Source organism: Rousettus aegyptiacus, unplaced genomic scaffold (genome assembly GCF_014176215.1).
Source record: "Rousettus aegyptiacus isolate mRouAeg1 unplaced genomic scaffold, mRouAeg1.p scaffold_m13_p_2, whole genome shotgun sequence".
Lineage (NCBI taxonomy): Eukaryota > Metazoa > Chordata > Mammalia > Chiroptera > Pteropodidae > Rousettus > Rousettus aegyptiacus.
In genome coordinates this window covers 156,336,250-156,363,183 of record NW_023416295.1, presented here as the reverse complement: position 1 = coordinate 156,363,183, position 26,934 = coordinate 156,336,250, and the positions used below count along the sequence as shown (strand labels likewise).

Genomic DNA, 26,934 nt, shown 5'->3' with positions numbered 1-26,934 from the left:
GGCTGGGACTCCACAGGCTGGCGGGAGGCTGGTCGCGTCACCCACGCCCCCGCCGCGCCCCGTTTCTATAAATTGCGAGTGCAGCCTCCCCCAGCGCTCTCTGCTCCTCCCGTTCTACAGACAGCCGCATCCTCCTGCGCAGTGCCAGGTAAAAAAGCAGGCAGGTGCCGCTAAGGACACGGGGACGTTATGCAGGGCCGAGGACGCGGCCGCGGTGTAAGGCTGGCCTGGCAGGCTGGCGCTGCAGTGCAGGGGCGCAAGGGGACGTGCGGCGGCGCAGGGAAGGGATGGTGGCCAGGGGAGGGGAGGGGAGGGGAGGGAGGGAGAGGCCGCACTCCCGCTGCATCGCGCCCCGCACTCAGATGCTCACCCTGCTCTCCCGCAGCCGCGACCCTGAGACACGATGGTGAAGGTCGGAGTGAACGGGTAAGTTAGAGGTGGGGTGGGTACCCCCCTAATTGCGGTCTTGCCATGCTGGGACCTCTGCTGGCACTGGAGGGACGTGGGGGGATGGTCATACCTTCGCAAGGAGAACTCAAGGTCAGAGCTAAGGCTCAGGCTCCAGCCTCGGGGCCTTGTGTCCCCTACCCCCAGTTTTTGCGCCTCCTGTAACTCCGCCCCTGCGGAGAGCCGTCGCCCGGAGCCTTCCCCTCCACCCGCCGCAGATTAGTGGAGAGTACCCAATTCCGGCTTTGGACTCATCCCCTTAGTCCCTTAGCCGGGGCTTCTTTCTTTCCTTTCGCGCCCTTCGGGGTCACGTGCTGGGGAGGAGCCCCCTCCTCCCAGCCTCCTTCGCCCCCACCTGGCCGCACAGACGGGGGATGCTGGAGGCACAGCTGTGCGCGCACGCCGCTGGGAGGGCTCCTTTGCATAACCCAGCCGCCATGTTGCAACTGGGAAGGAAATGAATGAACCGCCGTTAGGAAACCTCCCTTAGCTCTCCAGTCTTCCTCCTTCCCTTGCTATGACTAACCCTCCCTGCCTCAGTGGGGTGGAGTCACCTTTATCCCGTAAACTTGGTGAGGCAAGGCTTTACTGTGCTGCTTTCCAAAGAGCTGGACCTCAGAGCTTGGACCATATCACCCTAGCCCTTCCTTCCACGCCACCCGGATTTCCCCTGAGGATGATGCTTTCCCTGGCTGATTCTCTGATGAATCCCAAATGTGGCCTTATGGGGGTCCGCTCGTGGTTGTTTTTTTCTTCTTCTTTTTCTTTTTCCTGGGAGGTGTGGTATGCTGCGGGAGCTGAGTCATGGTGGTTAGAAATTTTCCACCATAAAATGGCTCCTGTAGTAGCCAGCCCTCCCTACACCGGCTCCGCTGCAAGCACCTTGCTTTTTCATCCGTGCCTATAGCTGACCCAACCCTAAAGGCCAGGCAGTAAAGGTCACTGGAAGTATTAAGTGTCTGGAAGCCTTGGGAACTCTGCCCTTCTCCACAGTCCATCTTCCAGAAATCAGATCCCAACTTTACCCTAATCTGGGTTTAAATATAGCACCTGACCTTTCTTGCTCTCCCACCGCCTTCCCCACATACACATCTGTTGCTCCATCTGATTTTTGGAAGAGAGCTAAGGACAGGTAGCTTAGCAGTTAGAACCCTGAGATTAAAGGGTGGAGAAATGGCTCATTTCCCCATTGCCTTTCGATGGGCTTGACCTGTCCCATTGACATCCAACTTTTACTCTTGCCCTTTGAGCTTGGAGATGCTGAGTATACAAGCCTTTGCTCCCTAGAGGGTGTAGCCTGAAGCTGGGCCAGACGGGAGCAAGCATTCAGAGGGCACAGAGAGTAGGGGTGATGAATGCTATGTGCTAGGCATATGACCAGGCTGTGGGTGGCAGTAGCAGTGCCCAGCTCTGTCACTATTTGAAAGATTATAGATGAGTAAGGAGTTAGACAAGTCTTTGGGCCTAATCACTTGGGCAGGAATAGGAACCTGTGCCTTGGGGCCATACTATAAAGCTAGGGTAGCTGAAAGATTGAAATTAGACATTTTGGGACTTTCTTGTGGCAGAGAATACACCTTCCCCCTGAAAGAGAGAGGATGAGTGGGCCATGGGCTGCTCACACCCCCAGGGGAATCCTCAGCTCTCTCCTTCTCACCTTCTCTCCCTCAGATTTGGCCGTATTGGGCGCCTGGTCACCAGGGCTGCTTTTAACTCTGGCAAAGTGGATATTGTCGCCATCAATGACCCCTTCATTGACCTCAACTACATGGTGAGTTGCCCATATGGCTGGTGTGAGCAGAGGCTGGCTGATGGGCAGCCCTTTGATGCCTGCACTTGTCCCTCCAGGTCTACATGTTCCAGTATGATTCCACCCATGGCAAGTTCAAAGGCACAGTCAAGGCTGAGAATGGGAAGCTTGTCATCAATGGAAAGCCCATCACCATCTTCCAGGAGTAAGTGTGGAAGACGGAATAGGAAGAAATGTGCTTCAAGGGAGGTGCTAAGATGGGATGACTGCCTTAGGTAGGTACATGGTACCTCGTGTTCCTGAACTTTGTCTTGTCTTCTAGGCGAGATCCCACCAACATCAAATGGGGTGATGCTGGTGCTGAATATGTTGTGGAGTCCACTGGTGTCTTCACTACCTTGGAGAAGGCTGGGGTAAGTGGTGGCGGGCTACAGATGAAGGGAGTTGACCCTGAGATTTGGTGTAGCAAGAAGACTCTGGGGGAAGCTGCCTTACACGGAAAGGTAGGGCCTGAGTCTACGACTCCTTTGCTTTGCAGGCTCACTTGAAGGGCGGAGCCAAGCGGGTCATCATTTCTGCTCCTTCTGCGGATGCCCCCATGTTTGTGATGGGTGTGAACCATGAGAAGTATGACAACTCCCTCAAGATTGTCAGGTGAGCATGGCAAAGAGTGGTGGTCAGATACCACTGTGTGTTACAGAGAGGGACTTACTTGCCCATGACTTGCCTCTCTCTTCAGTAATGCCTCCTGCACCACCAACTGTCTGGCCCCCCTGGCCAAGGTCATCCATGACAACTTCGGCATCGTGGAAGGACTCATGGTAAGAGTGATGGGGAAAGTGACCAGAACACATTTGTTTCTCACCCAGAATTGGCTCCTTCTCCTTAGAACACAGCCCTGGGCTGTGGGGGGCCATAGAGTATTTGGGTTCCTGGGGGTTGGCTCAAGTCACTGTATCCCTTAATTTTTCCCGAAGGTGAGGAGGGAGGTCGAAGGGTGGGTGAGGAGCACTATGTATGGCCCTCACTCCCTTTTACATCTTTTCCAGACCACAGTCCACGCCATCACTGCCACCCAGAAGACTGTGGACGGCCCCTCTGGGAAGCTGTGGCGTGATGGCCGCGGGGCTGCCCAGAACATCATCCCTGCTTCTACCGGCGCTGCCAAGGCTGTGGGCAAGGTCATCCCTGAGCTGAATGGGTGAGGTTTTTTGCTGCTTTTCTACCCTGGGGAGCTGCAGAACCAGGAGCTGGTACTGAGCCCACTTCCCTGTCTACAGGAAGCTCACTGGCATGGCCTTCCGTGTCCCTACCCCCAACGTGTCAGTTGTGGATCTGACCTGCCGTCTGGAGAAAGCTGTAAGTATGGGTTGGAACAGCTTTGGTGGGCTTGTATCTGGTATGATGGTGGCAAGGTAGGAACTTGAATAACCATGTCGATTTTACCTTGTTTAGGCCAAATACGATGACATCAAGAAAGTGGTGAAGCAGGCGTCGGACGGTCCCCTCAAGGGCATTCTGGGCTATACTGAAGACCAGGTACTGATGGGACAGGGAGCTTGGTGTCCACACGGCCTTACTGGGCAAGACTGGATTCCCATACTTGGCCTTATCCTTTCCCCAGGTTGTTTCCTGCGACTTTAACAGTGATACACACTCTTCCACCTTCGATGCTGGGGCTGGCATTGCCCTGAATGACCACTTTGTCAAGCTCATTTCCTGGTATGTGACTGGGGTTGGGGCAATACTTAAAAGAACTGATTGTGGGCATGGCGCCCTCTGGTGGCTGCCTCAGAAAAATAGCCCTTAACTACTCATGTTTTTTCAGGTATGACAATGAATTTGGCTACAGCAACAGGGTGGTCGACCTTATGGTCCACATGGCCTCCAAGGAGTAAGAGTCCCCTGGACCACTAGCCCCAGTGAGAGGAAGAGGCCCTCAGCTCCTGGGGAGTCTTTGCCTCAAATCGATCCCCCAGCACACTGAGAATTTCCTGACCTCCAGTTTCCATCTCAGACCCCCTGAAGAAGGGGAGGGGCTTAAGGAGCCCTACCGTGTCGTGCACCATCAATAAAGTTCACTGTACCCAGCCAACTTGTTGCCTTGACTTATTCCAGGGTCTAGGATGAAGGGGAGAGAAGCTGGGCCGATACCCAGGTGAAATAGCTCTTGTCAAGAGTAAGCAAACTCTGCTCATCCCAACCAGGCATAACTTTGACGGCAGACGTAGGGCAGATTTAGAGCTAGTGTGACTGAAAGCATCCCTTACAAAGGTGTGTGCCCAGGGACCACAGCTGTGAACAGCTCTGAGGCCTCCAGCATGGCCACGTCAGGATGGGGCCTTTTTCTCACCATACTTCAACCCCAGGTTGGGTCAGCTGTATAAGCACTTAGAACCTCACTCAACACATAGTAAGCACTGTATAGTAAACCTGGGAAATGAGGGTCAGGCCCGCCTGTGATTTCAGTGCTGGGTAAGGCATGACCTCAGTGGGTAAGGCAACCCCGATGCTTACCAGGTGGGTTCAGACTTAAAAAGTTCTGCCACTTGAGGCCCTGGAAGCAGGTTCCTTATAATTTCCCCATGCCTCACTTTCTACCCACTGTTCGTAAAATGGAGGTGAAAACTAATACGTGCCTCGTGGAGAGGATTGTGTAGCTACTAACAGTACTTGGAAACAGTGACACAAATGTTCAATAAATACTTGCCAGGTTCATTCTTAATGAAGATTCCATTCAAATGTCAGCTCAGCACAGCCTCCCCCAGGTAGTTATACTGAGGTCTCAATGAAATCTCCCCAATTTCTCCCAAGGTTTGACAAGTTTGGGGCGTCTTAGCCTGTTGGTCTCAGCGTATGACACAGACGAGGCACGTCGTCAGTTGCGTAACAAACGCACCCACGTGCACGCACAAGTAGCTTCACTCTTCTGTGTCACTCGGCGGTGATGTGATAAGCAAGCACTCCTGTCTCCACGATGCTGCACCCAGTCAGACCCAGAAGCCTCCTTGACTAGGGGCACTGAGGCCCCTTCGATGTGCATGGCACTTCCACCAGGCAGGGATCACAGCCACATCACTGCTGTCCAGAGGCAGGTGACCGGAGCACTCAGCAGAGGGAGGACAGCATGCTGCCTCCACCTACAACATGGAGGGAAACCTCTCCCACTGCATCGGCTGTGTAAGCCACAGAACTAACCCATGTCATACCTGAGCCTGGGCCAGTTGGCACCAGTACAGAATCACAGACATGAGCTGGCTGACTGTAGGTCACAGGAGTGGAAGGAGGATCTGACAATCACATTCCTTACTCAGTAGAGAAGTTTCGGGGCCACAGTTGCACTGGCAGCATTTATAAGATGGAGAGTAGCTGAGACCCACGCACGGAGGCAAGAGAGCCCAAGCTGTGGTGGGAGACGCCCAGGAAGGGCAGGCCAAGCCTCGCTTCGCATACCCTAGAACCCTGGAGAGGCCAAGGACCAAGGGAGAGAGCCCGAGGGAGGAAGAGGCCCTGTCCCCAGGGGTTGGACTTGGTACAGCAGGACAAACGGAGCTTCCCTTCTGAGGCGCATTCCCATAAGAGCGGGTCCCCACAGAAGCCCAAGGTAGTTCCCTATCTCATGGAGCTATCAGATGAGACATCGCGATCGGAGTCCTCAGTCTCGCTTGGCGGTGGTGGCGGCTCGCTAAGTGGGACCGCAGTGAAAGCGGGAGACTTCCTAGAAAAAAACACAAGCTGTCACCTCGGGGCAGGCAGGAGCGCCACTGACGCGGGCTTTCCTTTCTCCCTTGGCCTCATTCTGTGGCAAGCAGGCGAATGACATCTCAGGCGAGGGCAGGACCACGGGGTAAGGGTGGGTGCAGGGTGAGGGGAGGGGAGAGGAGGAAACCTTCCTTACCCCACCCTGATGGGGTGACGGTCCCATCTTTATCTTGGGGACTTTGGGAGGCTCAGAGTTCAGAAATATCTGAAGTTTCTGAAGTCTGAAGCAAGTCTGCTGCCTGAGCCCAAGTACAGTGACTCGATGGCATTGGCTGACTGTGTGTCTGTAGTATTTTGGTGACTTTTTTCATTTACTTTTTTGTTGAGGTGTAACTTACATGGTCCAATGCATGAATCGTGGCCCTGACTTTAAATAAAAATCTGCCCCCATATCCCTTTGGTTCCTTGTCAGTTTTTAGCTGCCTCTAACCAGGGGGACCACCAGAGTTAGTAGCACTGGGAGGATTCAGCTACCCAGCCTTTGAGGGACATCTAACTGCCAAGGGAGAAAATGCTATTGGGCTGGGCCACACTTATCAGGTGACCTCCAACGAGAGCCCCACAGCCAGAGTCACTGCGGAGTGTCTTCAGGATCTGCCCGCCAAGGAGCTCTGGTCAGCCACCCCCTCCCTGCATGCACCCTCGGGGGAGGCGCAGAGGAAGATGGGCAACGCCCCACACTCGGAAGAGGCCCTTACCGGTCTCCAGACTGAGTGATGAGCCGGCGGCAGGTCTCCATCTGCACGTCCAAGCCCCGTTTCATGCTGCACATCTCCATGTACTCGTGCAGGTGCCGGTTCATGTCATTCTTGGCCGTGGCCAGTTCCAGCTGTGGCAGGGGTAGGGCAAGGCCATCATGTCAGCGGTGCCCCTGCGCCCAACCCCTAGGTGGCAAACATGCCAACACCACCACTGGGCAGGGGACCTAGGCAGCCATGGCTAAGGGCTCAGATTTAAAAATAAATAAGATCGAGGCAGAAGGCATACAACACACTATCATTCATCCCGGTTTTCCTGACAATCTTTGCCAACAGAGGAATGCAATGGTTATCTGCCTAGGCCTGCATGTTTTTTTTTTTTTTTTCAACAGAAGAGCAACGAAGAAAGGAATGTTCATGCGAGCAGGAGGGAGAGGACAGACGTCTCTAAAAGCACAGGGCGCCCTGGGGTTCCCGCATGGCCTGGAACCGCATCCCTCATCCCTCATTGCCCCCTGCATCCAGTCCATGTCCCTCACTAAATCAGGAGCTCCTGGAAGAGCTGGCCATGGGCCTTACTCATCTCCACGTGTGTATGCTAAGCACTTGGACAGGAAACGAATTAACTTTGTGAAGTATCTACAAGACCCACAGCATAACGGAAGACACCAGACTGCCCTGCTGAAAGGGACTCAATGTTCTCACTATGTATTTTCTCCTTATTATTTTGTCATTTGTAACTCATTTCAGAGAATAAAAGAAAGACCGCATGCTACACTGAACGGTCCTACTGGTTATGAGGTGTATCCCGATTTAAGAAGTGTTACATGTGGAAAAATGCGGGCCAAGGAAAGATGGCCTCCCTCCCAGAGCCCAATTCTGCACCTCAGGGTTTGAGGCAGAGCCAAGAGGCAGTGCAGAGGCGGTAAAAGATCTGGGCCACAGACAATCTGCTACCTCTCTTTGTTTTGGGTACAAAAGGTGGGGCCAGAAGAGGAGGCAGAATGAAACGGCTTGGAGGTGCTTGCTTGACTGCCTGAGAGCAAAGAGAAAAGATAAGCAACCAGCCATGAATAATGTGAACTGGATAGAGCCATCCACCCATAACTAATCTGAACTGGACAGACAGAGGATGCAAACTCGAAGAAGTAAGTGGGTCACAGGGCCAGACCAAAGAGATGGTCAGGCCAGTGAAATGAGGGATGAGAGGGTGGCCCAGGTGGCTCCGGAGCTGGAGTTCCAGCGGGGGTCCTACAGCGGCGAGCCAGAGGAGCAGGATGTGCCGACTGCTCAATCTAGAAAGAAAATCTGATGCCACCAGCCCTTGTTCAGACAAGCTGCCTCCTATGCCCCCAGCTTCTCCACCTCACGAGAGTCAGAGTGGAGGGCGCTGAGTGAGAGGCGATCACTCAGTGAGACAAGAAGGAAGAAAATGAACCATATACATTGTATCAAGATACAAGGCTAGGCCTGCTACCAGTTGTCTCTACATATATATATGTCCCCCTTAACTCACACATTTAAAGAAGGACTGAGGTAAGGAGATGAGTGCATATTAGGAGATATCCACAATCACCCACAGTGAAACCCCAGACTCACTGGTGAGCAGAGGGGTGGGGTAAGGCCGCGAGCACGCGGAGAGAGGAAAAGAGAACAAGAGTTCCCTCCCACTCTCCACCCTGGGACTCGGCTTGACCATTCAGTAATGGCACATGGTCCTTGCCTCCGTTCTCACTGACCGAGGTATCAAAGATAAAGGGAGCCTGGGCACCCCAGATGAATCACCAGGTAAGGAGGAAGGAGGCAGCGAGACAGGTGTAAATGGGAAAGTAGAGATCGGGTCTCTCTTCCCATCTCCTCAGCTAGTATTATGAATCTGGCTGTGCCTTTAAAACTTAGCATTTGTCTGCCTGGGCAAAAAAACAAAAGCAGGCTTTGCTTAGAGCACCATGACCGTTTAGCATGGGAGAGCTGTAGAAGTATAAATATGCCACGTGGGCTTGAGGACAGGTGGCAGGAGTGCACCTGCCCCATCCCTGAGTCAGGGTGCTCAGGAGGATCCCCCACGTGGGCAGGAGGGCTCGCGGCAATCACCTCCAAACCTCCCCCCGAGTTCCCTCCATCCAGGGTGCCACAAATCCTTCCTAAAGCCCCTAAAGATCTAGAGTTTAAATTAAAGCACCAACTCCACTTACCATCTCTAGAAAGTTCCCCAAGACTAAAGAATAAGAATGGAGATTCCTCCATTCACTCAAAGGCCTCATGAGCTAAAGGAAGCAGCAAAGTTCAAGTCCACCTCTGAGGGCTCTCCGCTATAGCACTGACAGTGTAATAATAATAATAATAATAATAATAATAATAATAATAATAATAATAAAAACAACTATCCTATGGCATGCTTATTATGAGGCCAACACTGCCCCAAGTTCTACGAGTGCATTATTTCGTTCAATCTTCAAACAATCCTGTGAGAAAGGTATTATCAAGATCCTCATTTTACAAACAAGGACATGAGCCCACCGAGAATACGCTCATTGAAAGTTAAAGCAGCAGTTATTAAGTGACAGAGCTGAGGACTGAACCCTCACCTGTCTGCCTCCTTCCAGAGCCTGAGATCTTAAAAACCCACCAGAGGCACAACAGCTGGGCAACCCCTCCCCCCCTCAAAGTACAGGGGAGGCCAGCAACGATGCGCACGACCCTCTGGGAACCTGTGCTCCTTGGCTTCCACGCATACCCTTACCTCTATCTGGTCAATGGTTTCCTGATATTCTTTCTCTCGGGTTTTGAACAGAGACTCCGTATCTTTAATCACCTTCTCCAAGCTGTCTTCCTGCTGCTAGAGTAGAAAGGGAAGCAAGGGTTGGGGAGAGTGGCATCGGGGAGGGATGGGATGGGGGCATTCCACAGGGCCAACGAGAGGGCAGGAGAGAGAGAGAGAGAGAGAGAGAGAGAGAGAGAGAGAGAGAGAGTCAGATTAAAGGAAACCAGAGAAAGAAAACAAAGAGGATAAAGGAGAAGGGGAGAAGCAGGTAAAGGATGATGGCCACAGAGGGGAAAGAGAACGAGGAGGGGAGGGAGGCAGGGAGGGAGAGGAGGAGACCGGGCAGCAGCTGCAGAGACAGGGCTGAAAGGCCCTGAGTCCGGGAGGGGTGGTTACCTCTCCCTGGGCCTCTGCGGCTGCCATGGCATAGCCTGAGAAATCCTCCCAAAGCAGCAGGGTCTCCTCCGTCTCCTCCCACGTCAGGCTGTCACAGTCGTCCTCAAAATCATACTCCCTCCTAGAGACAGGGAGCCCAGGTGTCACGGAGGGCGGGCCCTTCCTCCTGGCAGAGGGGCCTGGCGGGGGAGGGACTCCGGCCTCGGAGCGGAGCAGAGCGGGGCGCTGCTGAGGAGGGCCTGCGGGACTCACAGCTGGTTGAGCATACGCTGCATCTCCTCGTTGATGCTGAGGGCTGCGCTCTCCTCCTCATCCCCATCGGGCTGGCGGGGCCCGTCACTCTCAGACAGGGAGGTGTCCTCCTCCGTGGCAGCCTTGCGCTCCCGCTTCCGCCCCCCCATGGATGGGACCTTAATGGGAGACAAGTGCAGAGACTAGAGAGACGAGGCCGGGTGCATGAGGAGAAAGGGCGGGCGGGCGGGCGGAGAAGCAGGAACCAGTGGGAGGGCAGGTGGGGTGGACAGAGAGAGAAGACACAGTTACAATGACGGGAACAGAAACACCAGAGTTACCAAGGGACAGGCAGACAGACGCAGATGGGAACAAGGCTGCAGACTGAGAGGGAAGAAAATGAAGACACGGAGAAAACGGAGCAGTGAGGGGAGGGGAGAAATGGCTTGTCGTGACCACATTAAGATGTGCACAATGGCTAACGAGAGGGTTTTTTTTTTTTTTTTAAAGGTCTTTATAATGAAATAACTGAACAAAAAAGAAAGTTTTAAGCTGCAAGAAAGGGGAGGATACAGTGTTCACAAAGGAAAACCTGAGTCACATATCCAGATCTGAAAAGCCAGAGGGAGAAGGGATAGAAAGAAATGAAGCAGAGAGGAAAAGAGAAAGAAAAAGAGGGGAAAGAGCAGGGGAATGAGGAAGGGGAGAAGAAATCCGTGCCGAAAAGCCCAGCGGGTCAGAACCAACGGCCAAAGGCCTGGATAGTTTAGAAACTGGGACTAGGACATTAATAAGCTTGCGTGAGAGCAAAACTAACCAGTTTCTTCTGTGGAGGAAGCAAGAGAAGATGAGAGGAAGAGAGGAGGAGAGGAAGCAGACAGAGAGAGGGAGGGGAGAGACGGTGTTAGAGACAGCTTCGAAACTTCTCTGCAGAGGCTGTTCCTTGCCCCCCAGCTAGTCCCACTGAGGGCCCCAGGTGCCAAGGTGAGTCCCCCTGAGAAGGACAGAGCCTGGCTCCAGGCCAGCGGCGGGTACGGTTCTCTGCCTGCCCCAACCCTACCCTGAGGCACCGGGAGGAGCGGGCCACCGGGCGGCCTGCCCCTGGCCTCACCTGGAACATCTGGATCACGTCCTCGCAGTTGCGCTGCTGCGCCACGTCGCAGAGTTTGGCGGTGATGTCGATGCGTCGGCAGATGTCCATGTCCACCTTCATGGCCTTCTCCTGGATCTTCGTGTCCAGCTCTGTTAGGTTCTGTCCGGGCGACACCAGAACAGTGAGGAGGCACCCCGCACGCCACACTGGGGCCGAGAGGTCCCGACGAGGTCCTCCTCCTCATCCTTTCTGTCGCACGCCTGGCTGCCTTCCCCACAGCGCGTGGCTCATGCAGCTGGCTCCCTGGGAAGACAGGGAGCCCCTGGCGGGTGCAGCCCAGTACCTAGGACATGCAGGGGTCCCTCCTGGAACTTACGTTCCCAGAGAGAAAGAGAGATTACTGGGAGTTACCCGAGTAGAGATAGTGTGATAAAAATAACAACAGCTAACATTTATTTAGTTCTAAGTACGCGCGAGCACCATCCTGAGTACATGACGGTTTTCGTAATCATTCTGCAAAGCTCATGCCCCATCATCCCACTCTCCAGGAGGGCACACACAGAGGCAGAGCAGCGAAGGAATCTGCCCGAGGCCACAATGCTAGCAAGTCTCAGAGCCAGGATCTGTGTTCTTATCCGACTGCTGAAGCACCTCCAGGCTGCCTGTCCAACACAACACCGGGACCCGTGTTCCTTCTTTTTCTCTTGAATTAAGGGGTGGCAAGGGGAAAAAACAGAAGCGTAGCAAAGTGCGGGAAGGGGCAGCGGAAAGGAAATCGACAGGCCGCAACTAGAAAGGCCTGTTCTGCCTGGTTGCAAGCAGCCTGCTGGCTGGATGAGCCACGGGGCAAGAGTGCGAGAGGTGTGGCGGCTGCACTCACGTTGCTCATGAGCCCCTTGAAGACGACTAGCTCAGCTTTCAACTGCTCCACCTTCATCGCCAGCTCCTCTTGGCAGGCGTCAGCCTCCTGGGCTTCCTACAGCCAGGGAGAAAACCCTGCCATTAGTGGCACTGCCGGTGTGGGAGGAAGGTCAAGATGAGGCGGGACAGGGAGCCGGCTCCGGAGCCGAAGGGCGACCTGGGGGACTGCGAGAAGCACGGGCGGTGGGGCACCCTCACCTCCTGGAGCTCATTCACCCGCTGCTGCAGCTGCATCCGCACCGTGTACTCCTCTTCCCACCTGGCAGACAGGGGAAGGAGGGAGGCAGCATAGGTGCGGAGTCCTTGCCTGCCCCTGTGGCTCCCTGTTCCCACCTGTCTGGCTCAGGCCTCAGCCCCGGGTCTGGTTCCCTAGGTGGGGAGGAGCTGTGGACAGGAATGTCTGGCTGGCCGGGCGGCAGCCAGCTGCAGCTGTCGGGCGGCTCCACGCCTCCTGGCCGGTGCCGAGCTCCCCAGCTGCCTTCCCGGAACGTCCGGGCCACGCACCAGCAACTATATTTAAGAGCAACTGTGGCTGCCCTGGCCCTTCACAGGGCCTGTCCCACTCAGGTCCCAGCACAGCCGGCTGTCTGGCTGGCCTCATCCCCCACATCCTGCCCGCACCAGACCACCAGGCCCACCCGGCCCAGTCTCCCACCTTCAGCAGCACAGATCCGGTCTCCCGCCTCCTGCCTGCACCAGAACAGAGCTCCTCTAGCCTGCGGCCCTGCCTCGTGTGGGACCATTTAACCCTGTAAAAGCAGCTGCAGGACACACACCGCGTCAGCAGAGTTGCTCAAGAGCCAGGAGATGCGCAAAGTCCATCCCCACCAGCTCCAGAAACTGCCCACCCAGACCCCCACTAAGTGGCCCTGAGGCATAAAGCAGTGGAAAACAGGTCCCTGAGCATCGAAACCCAGAGGGAAAGGGAAACGGGAGCATGAAGAAGTGCCTCATGAATCCAGTGAGAGACGGAGGCATCATCGCCTGGAATGCAGAATTCAGAGCCCAAAAGCACAAGCAGGCTAACAGACACTCTCGGCCACAGGCAGTGTCTCTGTCCCGGGGCGAGGCTTTTCGCACACGGTAGTCCATAGGGAGCCAGCGCATGTTCCATTACAGCACAGAGGTGGAGGGCTAGCGGTGGGGCAACACCAGACCCTACAAGGTCGTCTGGAAGAGCAGAACGTCTCAGACCCCACTCGCGTAGCCTACCACTTCTTGCCACATTCTGCAAAGGCTTCTTTCAGTCTGAGAAAGGAGGGGAACTGCACCAAGAGAGAAACTTCGACATAAGAAAGGTGCTTAGGGCGTAGCAAAGAAGACGGCAGGAAAATGAAAACCCACGAGAACATACTCTGCAGACACAGGACTCGATCCTTTCCTCCCGCCCCTGCATCCTCTTCCCCGCCTCCCCCTCTGCGCTCTTCCCTGGCTCTCCCTCCAGTCTTGGACCTCCTCGCTCTCCTGTCCCTCACTCACATCTGCACTGCAGTATTCCTAATAATAACTCCTCTCCGTTCCTGAGGCTGCCCCTCCCGGATGGGCAGGCCGGAGGCAGCCAGCCTGCCACCACCCTGCTGGCTCATCCCGCAGCCCAGCGGCCGGCCTTCCTGGCCCCCTGCCCACCCCCTCCCCGCTGCCCCGCGTCCTTCTCCCTTTCACTCTTGCCTTCTCATTCAGACAGTCGGGGCTAGCGAAGGGCCTAGTGACATCAGGTTATATATTTTCTGGAGTAAGACTTTTATCTTTCCTAGACTTGTTCTCTTCTTCGACAACACGAAGGCATGGGATGTGGTACCTTCATGTCTCTGGAGTCCATAAGTCCCCAAAGGAAGGAAGCAAGACTGACAAGCAGACAATAACCCTGGACACAATGCATCAGGACACAATGCATCACTGTTTGACAGTGAACTCAACAAATTCAGGTAGTAACTTAAGTAAGGAAGTGATGTGAGGATTAAGATTAATAAAGTCTCACAGTGTAAAAAAAAAAAAAATCTGAAAAGAAATTATCTGGAAGCTCACTGGAATTCTATTTGCACTCCAACCAGGCTTTCCCCAAATAGGTTCATTTTGACCTCCATTCAAATCTGGCCTTACTTATGAGATTCCCTTAACATGGGTAGGATTTGAGCAATTTCCATGTATTCTACATTTACCAACCACCTCCCTTCCAAATAAATGGTATCCTTGAGTGAAATGAGGAAGCAGGGGCCAGAAAAACTGTGGCCAGGAAAGAGAACCACCCAAAGTCAGACAAGGCAGAGGAACTGAAAATAGAACCCAGGAGGCCTCCACTCCTTCCCAGTATAGTTCTCAAGCTATGCCCAGGCCTTCCAGGCTATAGACAGAAGCTACAGTGTTGCTATAAAGAGAACAGAACGAGGGCAGGGGATCTGGGGTGGAAGAATGAGTAACTGCCAGTATCACGTACCATACAACGCTAGCTGCGGGGCCCTCTGCACGGCAGCGTGCTGCAGGGTGATGAGCTCACCAGTCCCCAAGGAATAAACTCTCTGTTGCCCTGGACAGCTGAACCAAGGACAAACACTCTTTCAGTTTGAAAAAAAATGGCCCTGAGAACAGCAGTTGTTCTTGTGGTTATAGATGTATTCCAGAACTGTCCATGTTCCGCTGCTAACTGTGTTCATTAACTCCTGCAGGGGCTGGGGCTGGTTCTGGGTGGCATCTCGATGATGCTTTTAGGATAACTGGGACTCCCAAAAACACTAAAACATGGACTACAACTAAGGAATCCAGCATGAGGGCAGGAGTCAACCTCAGATAGCCTGTTAATCTGTGATCTGCTAGACTCTTCCAGGTTACAGATCTCTGAAGGTCTCCCCCAGACCCAGCAGTAATTTCTCAGAACACTCAGCCAATCCCCTCCACCAGACACAAATCTCAGCTACACAGAGCTACAAAGGCAATTCCCAGGCTTGCCCACAAGGGGTCAGAGTAGTTAATTAAGAGGTTAAATCTGAAGGCCCCCAAACTAAAGCCTCCCTCTATCTAACCTGTCACCTCCTTCCTCCTCAACCATGGCATCTTGCACAGTCTACAGAGAGCATGCTGTACTCATGCTCCTGTCCTAACAGCCTGCTTATTAACCCTCGGAGGAATTCACTTGGTATACAGCCAGCACTCTAGCGTTGCAGGCCTTCACTTGGCCCCTTGTGCTACTCTGCAGGGTTCTTGCAAAGAGAAAATCTTCATCCTCAAAATGTACTGGGCTGTCTGTCCCCCAGCCGCCTTACACTCATAGGGTGTGTCCACATTCCCAACTTTCTCTTGCTGGCTCCTCTGCTGGCTCTGGTCACACTGCCTCTGCCCTTGGCTCTCTTTCAGACGCCCCAGCTTCCACTAGCCCTAGGACAGCCACCAGTTCCTTCCTCTTTCCCTAGGAAATTCCCTTTACTCTTTTTCCTTTTTTTTTTTTTTTTTTTTTTTTTTTTGGTTTACCAACTCCAAGCAATGCCCTGAGGTTCTCAGGGCCCCTAGTTTGAAACTAGAGTGGGCGCCCAGCTTCTAAGGAAGTCCAAGGCAGCAGCTTGATCACCCACCCGCGGGGCAGCCCCTCCTTCACCACCCCTTCCTAATTTCACTTAGACTCCCAAATTTAAAGCTGTATCCTTTGCCTCTTACTTCTGATCAGTATGTGGCACTTATATCACAAAATTGTCTGAAGGCTGTGATTAATGGGGGTAAGCAGTACCCCAGATGTAACCTCTCAGACCCTTGTCCCTGTCACACCTCACAAAACCCCACAGTTAACACCGTCATCTAAACACTGCAGCCTAAATGAGACAGAAAGCCAAGCCAGAAGCAAACTGAGTTCCCTACAGTATTCCACTCCTAGTCTCCTTCCTGTCACGAGTCTGACTTCTGCATTCTCTGTGGATTCAGTCTCTCGGGATCCAATTCCACCTATCCACTTCCGAGCTCCTCCTCACACAGCAGGAACTTTACTCTTATTCCCTGATTCTTGGGCCCCAGCTGCCCTTTCCACACCAAGTCCCAGCCCTGAGTGTGGCAGGACACCGGGCCCTGTCCCCACCTGCTGAGTCCCTACCTCCGCTTGTACTCGTCCCGCTCGCGCTTCACTTTGGCCAGCACGTTGTAGAGCGCGCGGATCTCGGGGGTGATAGTGTCGATCTGGACGCCCACCCCGTCGGGGTGCACCCACGAGAGGCCTGGCCCTTGCACTAGCGTGGGCTCCAGTCCCGGCCCGAGCCGGCGGGCGTGAGAGAAGGACCAGATGGTGCCGGGCATGAAGCGGGCCGACGAGAAGGCAGCGGAGGTAGAGGTGGAGGGCGACGAGTGGCAGGAGGCGGAGGGCGCGAGGGGGCCGGCCGGAGAGCGCACGGGCGAGCCCAGCACCCGCGCTGACGGGGTGCAGACGGCAGCCGGCCGGGAGCCCAGGGGCAGCCCCAGGGGCCGGATGGGGCTGACGAAGCCGGTCTGCACGGCCTGGTCGCGGCGAGCCAGGCCCCGCCGGCCCTGCTTACCCTCCTCCAGCGCCTGCTGCAGCTGCTTCTCCAGCAGCCGGTTGCGGCGCTCCAGCTCGTGCACCTTGGCCAGGAAGCAACGGAAGCGGAGGTTCAGTGTCTTAAGCACGTTGATGTTGGAGCCCAGGTCGTTGCGGAGGGCCATGGCGGCAGGGGGTGCCGGGCCGGGCCCCGGCGGCGAGTAGGGAGGTGGGCCCGGTGGAGCGAGCGGCGATGGGGACACGTCCCCTCCCCCAGCGAAGTGGTCACCTCCCAGAGGGTCACCCAGCGGCCCCGCCAGGCCCTGCTGCTCCTGCTGTAGGAGGAAGAGGTTGGGACCAAATAACGGATTCATGGCTGCGCCTTCTGCTGGGAGATGGAGACCAGTGCAAGAGCAGGGATGCAGGGCGAGGAAGAAGAACCAATGAGACGCCCCAGGGACGAGGGACAACCAATCAGACAGCTCGACAAAAGGGGCAGAGGTCAGGAGGGCGGGGGAGGGCAGAGAGAAAGCCAATGAAAGGCTCAATTTGAGACTGGCACCTGGACTTCTCAGGGCCTGAGGCTGAGCAGAGCTGACTGGAGACCACCCAACCCAGCCCTTCTTCGAGTCCACAAGTCCACCAGACCCCAGCCAGTGCCCAGGATCCAGTAAGGGGGGCAGAGGGGTAGAAAACCCAGATCCTCCAGTGCACCATGGGTTCTGATGTTAGGAACAGCATCTTCCCTACACCCCTTTTACCCTCCTTTTCTCAACCCCCTACCTTTGACTCCCACACTCTCCTTCCCAGTTCTTGAGGAGTCCCAGAGATCCCAGGATCCTAAAATTGACCTGATTTCTCAGTACACCAGTGTTCCTTCTCTTAAAGGGGCTGCTCTCCCGCCCTCCCACCTCTACCCTTAAAGCAGCAAAGCCAGTACCCAGTCCCCTCAAAAAACACACACAGCCACCAGAGATTGCAAAATGTATATTAAATTTCATATGGAGTGGGAAAGCCATCCTCACAGAGGTTTAGAGTGATAATGGCAAGGAGCTACCCCAGTCTAGTTTCAAACACTCGTATAAAACAGCAGCGCCTAGCTGCTGCCTCTGGACTGAGATTTTCTCCTCTTTGCTGGAGGTGGCCGGCTGGAACCAAGTGCGGACGTGGTGGGAGTCTTAAGTCGCTTGCGCCTGCCATTCTGCTTCTGGAAGACAGCTTTCGTAGAAGGCTGCTCTGGCAACTGCTGCTTTACCTTCTCAGACCCTTGGGAAGATCCAAGGGGCTGAACACAGTTCTCAGGCTTCTGAGTGGCCTGGGTCTTGGAAAGCGATAGCACAGGGGATGTCTCTGTGTCCATGCCCTTGGGAGGAGCATTCTGCTTCTGGAAGGCAACTTTTTTGGAAGACTGCGGTTTAGGTGACTGTTGCTTTAGTTTCCCAGTCACTTTTGGCTCTCTCATCACTGTGGCCTTTGCAGCTGGCTGACTGCTATCCTGGAGCGTGGAGAAAGCTTGGGCCTTTGTGGCAGAAGGTACGGTGGACAATTCAGAGTCTGCTCCTTTGGAGATGCCATTCTGCTTCTTGAAGGAGGCCTTCTTGGGATGTTGCCGTTTCTGCAACTGTTGCTTTGTTTTCACAGCCACTTTTGCCTTCTTGGCAGGCTGGTTGCTGTTCTCGAGCTTGGGGGTCACCTGACCTTTTGGGTCAGGCAAGTCTAGGCTTGCAGGGGTGGATGTTGCAGAATTTTCTGGGGATAAAATTAAACAGATGTTTTGAGAAACTGGGACTCATTACTGGGTCTTGATCATTAGTGGAAGAGACGAGTAGAAGCATTAAAACAAGGAAACTGCCTGGGTACTCTCTCGGCCAAATGTACACAATTAGAACAGACCCTTAGAGCAGGTAAGCTAGATTCATATTACTTTATACCACCTAGCCTTCACTCAAGTTGTATTTTAACCTTGCATTAAAGAGAAGGGATCCACTACTCATCCTTGATCAAAAGGTTTTTAGAGGAAGCTACGTCCCCTTGAGGACAGCGCCCCCTTGAGGACAGCTGCGCCCTCACTCTAAGGAAGAGGTGAATCCTGAATAAACCTGAAGCACTGGGCTTTTTTTCCTTTTTAGTCTAAGACATTTTTCTTGTGCACTTTGATGAGATGCAGGCAAATAAGAAAGCACACACAGCAACTAAGATATGCTAGTAATGAGGACTGACATATTATATATGGACTTTTAAAGTTACAACGAATTTTAACTATTTCTTAAGGTTTTTGTTAACAATCAGATACAACTTTTGTGAGGGGCATTATTTATTTTTATAAAAGTTAATTCAATAAATCACATAGTTTTTATCCAGAGAAGCTCACCTCTCCCTCTTCCAACTAAACCCAGGATTACAGCTCAGCAAGCAGAGCTCTCAAGCCTGTTTCAAAAAACCCCACCCTCCCCCTTGAGATACAGGCCAGACTCAAGATGGCTGAGAAAACAATCTGCAATTAGTGTAATGGGCTCAGAGAACTGCTGATAGTTTTGAGGAGTCATATGCCAACCCAGTGCTGACAATGCTGGACCAGCAGAGGTACATTACCAGTAAGGCGACCCTGGGCCAAGAAGGAAGAGAAACCACAACCCACACTGAGAAAACATTTAGTGCCATACCAGCTCAGCCACTTGGCAAGGTAAAGGAAAAGGCCCCCATCCACAGAACACTCTAACATATTCAAAAGGGGTTCAGGTTCAGGAACAAGTCTAGTTGGGATGAAACAGGTTTCTCATCCAAGCAGATAAAGGCTGCCTAAAGGCGGGAGAAATCCTTTCCTTACCTACAGTCACACTATAAAGCCTCTTGAAAGGCAGAATGAGCGAAGGTAGTGATAATGCTCAGAGAGCAGGTCACTTACCTGTTTGGGACTGTGGAATAGAATTGGAGAATTTCTTGAACTTGGCAATAAAGAAACCATCCATATTGTGGGTGTGAGGGTAGAAGCGGCGGGTAGAACGAAGAGTGGGGTGGAAGCGCCTTTCTCGAAAGCGGGTAAAACCCTCCTGGCCAAAATCTAGACCTGTGGGCACCAGCCGCACATTCCTCTTTTTCAGAGCGTAGTCTACCACCCACTCATTCTCTTCCACCTGGATATGTGGGGGAGATGAAGATGGAAGGAAAAGAAGAGCTAGAGCTGAAAGAAGCCCTAAGGAGCAGTGTCCCAAGCCCTGCCCTCCTGCTCTGCCACTGCAGAGGCCTCACCATGATGGAACAGGTGCAGTAGACAAGGTAGCCTCCTGTCTTGGAGGCGGCATTGACAGAATCAATAGCACTCAGGAGCAACTCCTTCTGAAGGTGAGCACAACGCAGGATGTCCTTCTCATCCTGTCCCAGGAAGGAGACCCAAGAGTGTCAGAATTTCCAAAGGCAGCCTCAGGAAGAGAGATGAGCTACTGACTGCTCAGCTGCCCATATCCCAACTCCTCACCTTGTTAGTCTTCACAGCTGGGTCCTTGGAGATGATTCCAGTGCCACTGCAGGGAGCATCCAGCAGTACTCGGTCAAAGCCCCCCACCACCTAGGGAAAAAGGGTAGGTTAATCAGATGTTTTTGGTCATCTGTATAGTACCATTTATTTCCTAAGGGGCAAGTCTAAACTGTCTGATGTCAGCAAGGGAGCAGGTGAACTAGATGACACCTCAAGAGAGATGCACAGAGGGGGGGGGTCCCACCTTGGGGAACTGACGCCCATCGTAGTGGCTGATGATAGTGTTAGTGACTCCCAACCGGTGCAGGTTGCCCACGACACTCTTGAGTCGCTCAGCATTGGCATCATTGGCAAGGATCACACCTGTGTTCTTCATGAGCTGGGCTGAGGGGAGGGAGAGCACAGTGCTCAGCAGTCAGCCCCTCTGCCCCCACACTTGCAAGCCAACCTCCGACCTAGAAATCCACAGGTGAAGTCTCAGCACCTCAAGACAAACTTCACTCTCAAAAACCCCCATCCCCCACTGCCTACTGCATTAGTCTCCCCAATCTGCACCGGACACAAGTGATAAGCAAGCCCACCAATGTGGCTTTTCCATTTTTACTGAACATCTCTCTGATCCTACAGACTAAGTTACTTCTTTTAAGTGATGATAGCATAATAAAATCATATGACTAATAAGTGCTGAATGAACAACATGCCAAGAACCTCTATAAGCATATTTCAACCCTCAGAGCCCAAGCATAACATAATGACCAAGCCAAGCACAATTACTACCCCATTTTACAGGTGTCAAAGAGAATCAGGGGCTTACTCAAGGTCCTATGCATAGTAAGTGGCACCCATGGGGCTGGAACACAGGCTGATTCCAGAGCCTGTACTCCTCACCACTCTGCTAGTTGCCTGTGTATTATTTCCTAGCAAGTCACTGACCCCATCTACTTTCAAAAGCAGAGAGCCAGATGAATCCTACACCTGCCTGCCCTTCTCATACCTATGTAGCTGGTCTTTCCTCCAGGGGCACAACACATGTCCAGGATCCGCTCGTGTTCCTGGGGTGCCAAGGCCATGACAGGTAACATGCTAGAGGCTCCCTGCAGCATATAGTGCCCAGCCAGGTACTCAGGAGTAGCACCTGTGGAGGAAGTGACATGCTGGGACATGCTGTGACATACTAGGACAGGGGCAGGGGCAGAGGGCTACTGGGCATGGAATGCTTACCAATGGGCACTGAGGAATCATATACCACTAGTCCAGTCTTTGACCACTTGCCCAGGGGATCCAGGTTAACTCCACGATTGATCAGCGCCTGAAGATAAGAATGAAGACTTTTAAAATGTCATAGGCAACTATACCCAGAAAACAGATGGAGTTATGAAAACCTGATCCTGTCAGGAAGTCTGTGCCACAACTCCTAGCTTGTAGGCAGACACAATCATCATAGACTCACTGGACTCAATTTCTACTCTCCTGTCTCATTTCATGCCCTGGTGTCATTTTCATTAGGCTCATTTAACCTGCGGTGCCTGAACCCTTGGAAATGATGAGCTTAACATATTGTTTGTGCATGTGTGTTATATCTTTTTCTGGGAACAGGAATCAGTTTCGCCAGCTTCTCAATGATCTAAAAGGCAGATAACTCCCTCTCACTTATGAGGTAGCAATTTTATCCTGATTTATATGTCTCAACTCTGTTACAGGGAGCAGAGGCTAAAGTGATGAGTGCCCCATTTCACAGAGGTCCTAGGCTCAGAGCCAGTCAGACAGACCTGCGTGACACTAGGCCTGTCTAGGTCTGCCTCCTGAGATTGTGCCAGTACCAACAAATGCTTAGGTATTAAGACCCAGCCCAGTCAGGGTAGGACAGCATGTCCCAGAGATAAGCAAATCTCAAAACCCACAACTCACCTGAGCAAGGTCTCGGCGCCGGGTTTTCAAGGTATTAGTCCTAAGGGTGATGGGCCGAGGCACCTCATTAGCTTCCAAGAACTCCACCAGCTGGGAAAGCAAGATGACAGGAAGCAATTAAGTCAGGCCGGCCAAGGATCTCAGACAGAAGAGAAAAGAGAAAAAGGGACGACTGCATTCTTTACACAGGGTAAGAAGAGACAAAGTAAGAAAAGAAAAGCAGAAGAGGCATTAGACAATCCAGTACCTCAGACAGAGGGAAGAGGTCCATGAGCTTGCCAAGCAGGAAGTCTCCATAGGAGTAATAAGTGGCCAGATCTTTCTGAAGCCGGTGCAGATATTCAGCTCGAGACCGACCTTCCTCCCGCAGAGTCCCAAAATCACGCAACACTCCCACTATATCTTGGATGCGCTTGTGAACTCGTTGCAAGTCTGGAGCCTGGGCATGTGGACCTGTTAAGGAACTGTTTCATAATGTCCCAGGGCCTGGCAATCCCCTCTCACAAGCACCTTCCCCAACCCTTCACCCTGCACTGAAAGGATATCCAGCTCCGTCTCCCCAGCAGGGGGCAGCACAAAAGGCTCCTCCACATCTACATTGATCTGCAGGACCCCATCTGTCTCATCATCCTTTTGGGAGCCTGACTCAGGGGACACTTTCTCCTCTTCCTCCTCTTCGTCAGTCTCCTCCTCACTCCACTGGCCCCTAAAAGCAGGTCCAGGAACAGAGTGATTCACAGATCAAAACAGACATGTCTTCCTTCCTCACAGTTTCTTTCATCTCAACCTCTATTTTCCATCCTAAAGAGTTTCCAAAACTCACCCAGCAACAGCTTCCTGGGCCTTCTGCTTCCGAGCAGCCCTTTCAATAGGCAGCAACTGAAAAAAAGAGACAAGGGGCTGGTGATGCAAAGCTTGCTATTCAACTAGCACTTTCTATCTCTGTATTTTATTTTTTCGTAAATACAAATGTAACACTTGCTCTCATAAGGAAACAGAGAACCTAAAAAAGCAAATACGAGAGTGGCACAATACTGATCACTGTTGAAACTAAGTGATGTATTTAAAGGATTTGTCATGTTGTTCTATATACTTCTGTATTTCTTTTTCCTTTCAAAAGTGTAAAACATGAACACACACCTGCATATATATGTGGGGGACAAAAACTGCCCTTGGGTATCCATCCTGTCATATTTTTTTCCACACTTACTCTATATTTTTCACACAAAGTTTAAACCACAAAGCATTTTCAAATTTGTTTCCTACATTTTCTCATTCTCTGGATCACAAGCATTTTCAGACATAATAGCCATATGTTAATTTAATATATGAATGAACCATAATTTACTTATGCCTACTGGGTATTTTGGAATTTTCCAGAGTTTTGGGTATTATAGTCCACAGGATGCCCACAAATCTCACAAAAAGAACTCTATACAGAAAAGAGGAAGTTGTAAGAGAAGAGTGCAAAATTTTTATTCTATGCAACTGCACATTGCTTGAATTTTTCTAATAACACATTCACATACTAATTGTGAAATACACGAGTAACTTCTTACACCTCAGTAAATATCTGTCCACATTTTAGATCATCCTCCTAAAAAAATTCCTAGGTCAAAAGTTCAACTTTTTTAAGGTTCTCAGATATCAAATGTTTTATAAAAGACGTGTCTGCATTTCTATTCCCAAGAGTCAGTGGGGCATGCAAGTGTCCGTCTTACCACATACTCACCAGCACTGAGCACACTCATATTTTAAAATGCTCTATCCTACAACTCTTTTAAAATTCCATGTGCACCAATGAAAGGACATAAAGTGACGGGAAAACAGTGACAGAACACTAAAATCCCTTTTCTCTACTCAGGTTTATCCTTGTCACTGAGGGATAGTCTCAAGGATCTGGAAAGACTAAAAGGAAGGGATCTCTTCCTGAACACACAAAAAGATAAATCTCACCTCTTCACCGTCATCCTCATCTTCATCCTCTGAGCTGGAGTCGGCTCCATAGTCATCTATCATATCAGCATCACTGTCCTCGGAGCCCCAGAGGTCCCCCTGGTTTACCATACCGGTTTCTTCAGAGTCTTCTTCCTCCTCTTCCTCATCACTGCTATGGGCTGGTGCTGGGCGCTTCTTTCCTTGAGAAGTGTTATATAAGGACTGGGCTCCCTTCTTACCAGGTGTCTGGACAGCTCCTGCAGAGATCCCTAAGGGTTTGAAGAATCCTGGACTGATGGTAGCCACACATCAATGGAGCCTGTACTTTCTACCTCCAAGAATGTCCTTTGGTTTTTCCTTTCACTCCAGAAATGCTCAACAAACTCTTTCCTACTCAGGCCCCAGATGGGTAGCTCCTATTTTCACTAACCTTTTGGTAGCTTTCCAGGCAATGGGTTGGCCCCAGGATACTTCATCTCAAGGGCTTCAGCAGAGCCCAACCTCCTCTTAGCTGCCCTGAAAAAAATATGAATAAGGAAATGGAACACACCTCCAGGTTCTGCCATTTCCCATCACAGGGAAATCTGACAGTCCCCAAATGGCTCTTTCCATCAGCACAATCACATAGGATCATATGGCTGAAGATGAACAGCACCAATTTAATCTATGTAAGTCTGGACACACACACTTACCTCTTTCGAGCACGACTAGATAGTCTCTTGGAATTTTCATCACCAGCTGCAAAAAAAAATAAAAAAATAATAAGTAAAAATAAAGAGGCAGAACAAGAGGTTACATAGGAAATGAGAAAGAATAGGGGAGAGAAATAAAAGTGTGGAGAGAATTAGTACACTAATGAAAGGGAGTCAATTCTAACTCGCTCTACAGTGCTTTACCAGGAGCTGGGTAAGAAATATAAAGGAAATCATTTCTATCTGGCTGCTCATCAACCAAATCCAATCTGCGCCTCCCTCTAGACTTCTAATTTCAATAAATAGCATCATCACCATTCTGATAACACAGATTCAAAAGTTACCCTTTCTTCTGTCCTTTACTTATTCTCAATCTAATTGGTTACCAACCACAACAGATTTTACCTTTACAACTGCTGTTTTTCATACATGCTCCAAGAAATAAAAGGTTTAAATCTAAATCTTGCAATTTTGTAACTGTATGCAAGTTACTTAACTTCTCATCCTCCATTTCCATAACGGTGCCTTTCTCACAGAGAACAAAGAGAACAAATTGATACAATGTGTCCAAAGGGTTCAGTATAGTACCTACCATTTGTTAATACCTCAATAAACTGCACCTTTTATCCAAAGCACAACACAAACTATCTGTCCACTCTTCTCTCTCACCGGGTCTTCCATCCTTTAGACTACTCACTATATAAGGACCAGATTCGTACTTTTTCATCTCCAAACCCTTCAGAATGCAGTTCACAGTAACTGGCCTGTCCCCTTCCCAACTTCCACTTGCTCAGATGTTACCCATTTTCCAAAATCCTGCTCCTTAAAACCTTTTAAGTTTTCTATCTGCGCGGGATCCTCCCCTCCCTTCCTCTTAACTTCCTCAGTGTTAAACAGCCCTCTCTCTGGAGAAGTACTTGCGTCCCTGTTGCATCTTCCCTAGGTTCTAAATGCTGACGACAGTGAGCATTTCTTTCATTATTTCCTAATAACTCATACAAAAGAAAATTCCACTTGAACAGAAAGTGAACATAAAAATTAAAAAAACGGAGAGGGTTATAAACACAGATGAAAAGACGGCATAAAAGCTGGAGAATCAGGAGGCATGCCTGACCCTTACCTGCAGGCAAGAATCTGGCGAGTTCGGTCTCGGCACCTTTCTGTTTCCGGGCCTTTCGGCCCGGCCCGCGCTTCTCCTTCTTCGTAGGGTCCAACTTGCGCCCCATGGTACTGGGGAAAAGAAAAATGGGAAAAGAAAGAGTCGCGCGTGTTGAAAAGGGAAAGGCAGACCGCAGACTTAGCGTGTTAGAGTGAAAAGGGGCAGCTGCTTGAACAGAACCTCGACTCAGCACCCCCCAACAGCCCCTCGAGGCCTGACCAAATCTCCATTCCACGATGACAGACTCCACGCCGTTTGTACTGCGTCGCCTTCTTCATGCCCCAGCCCAGGTGAGTGCTCCCTTCCTCGACATCCTCCAGAGCCCCTCGACGACTAGACATACCTGAAAGCGGGTCCAAGCCCGAGACACCCCCTCGGTACCAGGTGCAGCACTCCACGTGCAATTCGGAGTTAGCGTTCCGACACCACCCTCCTAGGAAACATTTCACGCAGGCGCAAAGAGGGCGCTCGCCTCGGGGCCCCGCCTCTTCCGGTCGCTTCCTGTCTGCCGCAGAATTCGGAACGTACGGGCACCCTGGGAACGCCCGCAGGTTTGACGGAGCTGCGGCCGGGTGAAATTTGGGGCCGGACAGCTCTGCTCATACTCGGGCGAAGGAGATGGGGCGGAATCGTTTTCAGCTTCCCTTTCTTTCCTGTCCATGGCTTTTTGACTGATTTCAGTAGGAAAAACTGGTGCCTAAAAGGCGCCCACTCCCCTCAAACCAAGACGTCATATAATGGAACCCTCTCCCTGGGACCCGCTGCCGTACCTCCTGTCTCAAAGTCAAGAAATTTACCTACTACCAACCCTTTGATTAGGAAACCCTCTCCCCCTTGACCCTACAGACCCCTGTTCAGCCTGTCAGGTAAGGTTCCTTTCTGCCTAGCTTGGGAGGACATCTTCCATTCTAATTTAATACAATAACAAAAAAAAAAAAAACACCTAAAGCCTTAAAATACTAAGGTAGTGCTTAGTACCTGTTGAAAACTGTTCCAAGCACTTTACTGGTTTTATCTTCCCATCTCTATTATCTTATTTTTGTACATAAATCTACAGCCCAGAAAAGCTAACTTCAAGGTCACACAGCCATTAAATGGTAGTACAAGGTATGAACCCAGGTAAGTTCTGGAGCCTCTCATTTTCCACAGGCCATCTTCCTTGGTCCAGAGCACATGGGGCACATGCATACAGACATGACAGCTCTTTTGTGGACTATCAGAACACAAGGAAA

At 51.6% G+C, this 26,934-nt stretch overlaps 3 protein-coding genes across 11 annotated transcripts; 1 reads left to right on the top strand and 2 right to left on the bottom strand.

Annotated features, from left to right (window-relative positions):
• The first annotated feature begins 32 nt into the window (after nucleotides 1-32).
• On the top strand, nucleotides 33-4,292 carry GAPDH (glyceraldehyde-3-phosphate dehydrogenase). The gene is made up of 12 exons (XM_016162843.2): nucleotides 33-148; nucleotides 386-426; nucleotides 2,119-2,218; nucleotides 2,296-2,402; nucleotides 2,520-2,610; nucleotides 2,736-2,851; nucleotides 2,937-3,018; nucleotides 3,247-3,398; nucleotides 3,478-3,556; nucleotides 3,653-3,736; nucleotides 3,822-3,919; nucleotides 4,026-4,292. The coding sequence occupies exons 2-12, from the start codon at nucleotides 404-406 to the stop codon at nucleotides 4,093-4,095; spliced, it is 1,002 nt and encodes a 333-aa protein (XP_016018329.1). The 5' UTR covers nucleotides 33-148; nucleotides 386-403; the 3' UTR covers nucleotides 4,096-4,292.
• A 599-nt stretch (nucleotides 4,293-4,891) lies between these two features.
• Nucleotides 4,892-17,140, bottom strand: IFFO1 (intermediate filament family orphan 1). Of its 6 annotated transcripts, none has more exons than XM_016162838.2 (10): nucleotides 16,135-17,140; nucleotides 12,261-12,321; nucleotides 12,022-12,117; nucleotides 11,160-11,300; nucleotides 10,866-10,874; nucleotides 10,070-10,251; nucleotides 9,818-9,938; nucleotides 9,401-9,493; nucleotides 6,658-6,788; nucleotides 4,892-5,915 (listed from the first exon to the last, which is right to left on the bottom strand). In XM_016162838.2, exons 1-10 carry the CDS (start codon nucleotides 16,902-16,904, stop codon nucleotides 5,810-5,812), a joined length of 1,710 nt encoding a protein of 569 aa, XP_016018324.1. In that variant the 5' UTR covers nucleotides 16,905-17,140; the 3' UTR covers nucleotides 4,892-5,809. The 6 variants fall into 6 exon arrangements, with proteins under 6 accessions (XP_016018324.1, XP_016018326.1, XP_016018323.1 ...); XM_016162840.2 differs by having other exon boundaries at nucleotides 10,070-10,227; nucleotides 16,135-17,136; XM_016162837.2 differs by having other exon boundaries at nucleotides 9,401-9,496; nucleotides 16,135-17,132.
• Nucleotides 17,141-17,500: 360 nt separating this feature from the next.
• Nucleotides 17,501-26,627, bottom strand: NOP2 (NOP2 nucleolar protein). Of its 4 annotated transcripts, none has more exons than XM_036237184.1 (16): nucleotides 26,046-26,627; nucleotides 25,664-25,773; nucleotides 24,544-24,589; nucleotides 24,282-24,367; nucleotides 23,870-24,138; nucleotides 22,737-22,792; nucleotides 22,459-22,619; nucleotides 22,161-22,360; nucleotides 21,914-22,003; nucleotides 21,227-21,314; nucleotides 21,000-21,140; nucleotides 20,250-20,389; nucleotides 20,006-20,095; nucleotides 19,780-19,902; nucleotides 19,436-19,664; nucleotides 17,501-18,279 (listed from the first exon to the last, which is right to left on the bottom strand). In XM_036237184.1, the coding sequence occupies exons 2-16, from the start codon at nucleotides 25,767-25,769 to the stop codon at nucleotides 17,627-17,629; spliced, it is 2,478 nt and encodes an 825-aa protein (XP_036093077.1). In that variant the 5' UTR covers nucleotides 25,770-25,773; nucleotides 26,046-26,627; the 3' UTR covers nucleotides 17,501-17,626. The 4 variants fall into 4 exon arrangements, with proteins under 4 accessions (XP_036093077.1, XP_016018377.2, XP_036093079.1 ...); XM_016162891.2 differs by having other exon boundaries at nucleotides 17,507-18,279; nucleotides 23,870-24,108; nucleotides 26,046-26,142; XM_036237186.1 differs by having other exon boundaries at nucleotides 17,627-18,279; nucleotides 23,870-24,051; nucleotides 26,046-26,626.
• Between the last annotated feature and the right edge of the window lie 307 nt (nucleotides 26,628-26,934).

What these genes read in the sequence shown, in the direction of transcription:
- NOP2 (XM_036237184.1), bottom strand. Translation starts at nt 25,769, where the DNA reads ATGGGGCGCAAGTTGGACCCTACGAAGAAGGAGAAGCGCGGGCCGGGC. An exon ending in GGCGCCGAGACCTTGCTCAG is followed by an intron (nt 21,315 to 21,913) that starts GTGAGTTGTGGG and finishes TCTTATCTTCAG; the next exon opens with GCGCTGATCAATCGTGGAGT. An exon ending in ATGGGCGTCAGTTCCCCAAG is followed by an intron (nt 20,096 to 20,249) that starts GTGGGACCCCCC and finishes CTTTTTCCCTAG; the next exon opens with GTGGTGGGGGGCTTTGACCG.
- IFFO1 (XM_016162837.2), bottom strand. Translation starts at nt 16,904, where the DNA reads ATGAATCCGTTATTTGGTCCCAACCTCTTCCTCCTACAGCAGGAGCAG. An exon ending in AAACCATTGACCAGATAGAG is followed by an intron (nt 6,789 to 9,400) that starts GTAAGGGTATGC and finishes CCCCTGCCACAG; the next exon opens with CTGGAACTGGCCACGGCCAA. An exon ending in ATCACTCAGTCTGGAGACCG is followed by an intron (nt 5,916 to 6,657) that starts GTAAGGGCCTCT and finishes GTTTTTTTCTAG; the next exon opens with GAAGTCTCCCGCTTTCACTG.
- GAPDH (XM_016162843.2), top strand. Translation starts at nt 404, where the DNA reads ATGGTGAAGGTCGGAGTGAACGG. An exon ending in CTACCTTGGAGAAGGCTGGG is followed by an intron (nt 2,611 to 2,735) that starts GTAAGTGGTGGC and finishes TTTGCTTTGCAG; the next exon opens with GCTCACTTGAAGGGCGGAGC. An exon ending in GTCATCCCTGAGCTGAATGG is followed by an intron (nt 3,399 to 3,477) that starts GTGAGGTTTTTT and finishes CCCTGTCTACAG; the next exon opens with GAAGCTCACTGGCATGGCCT.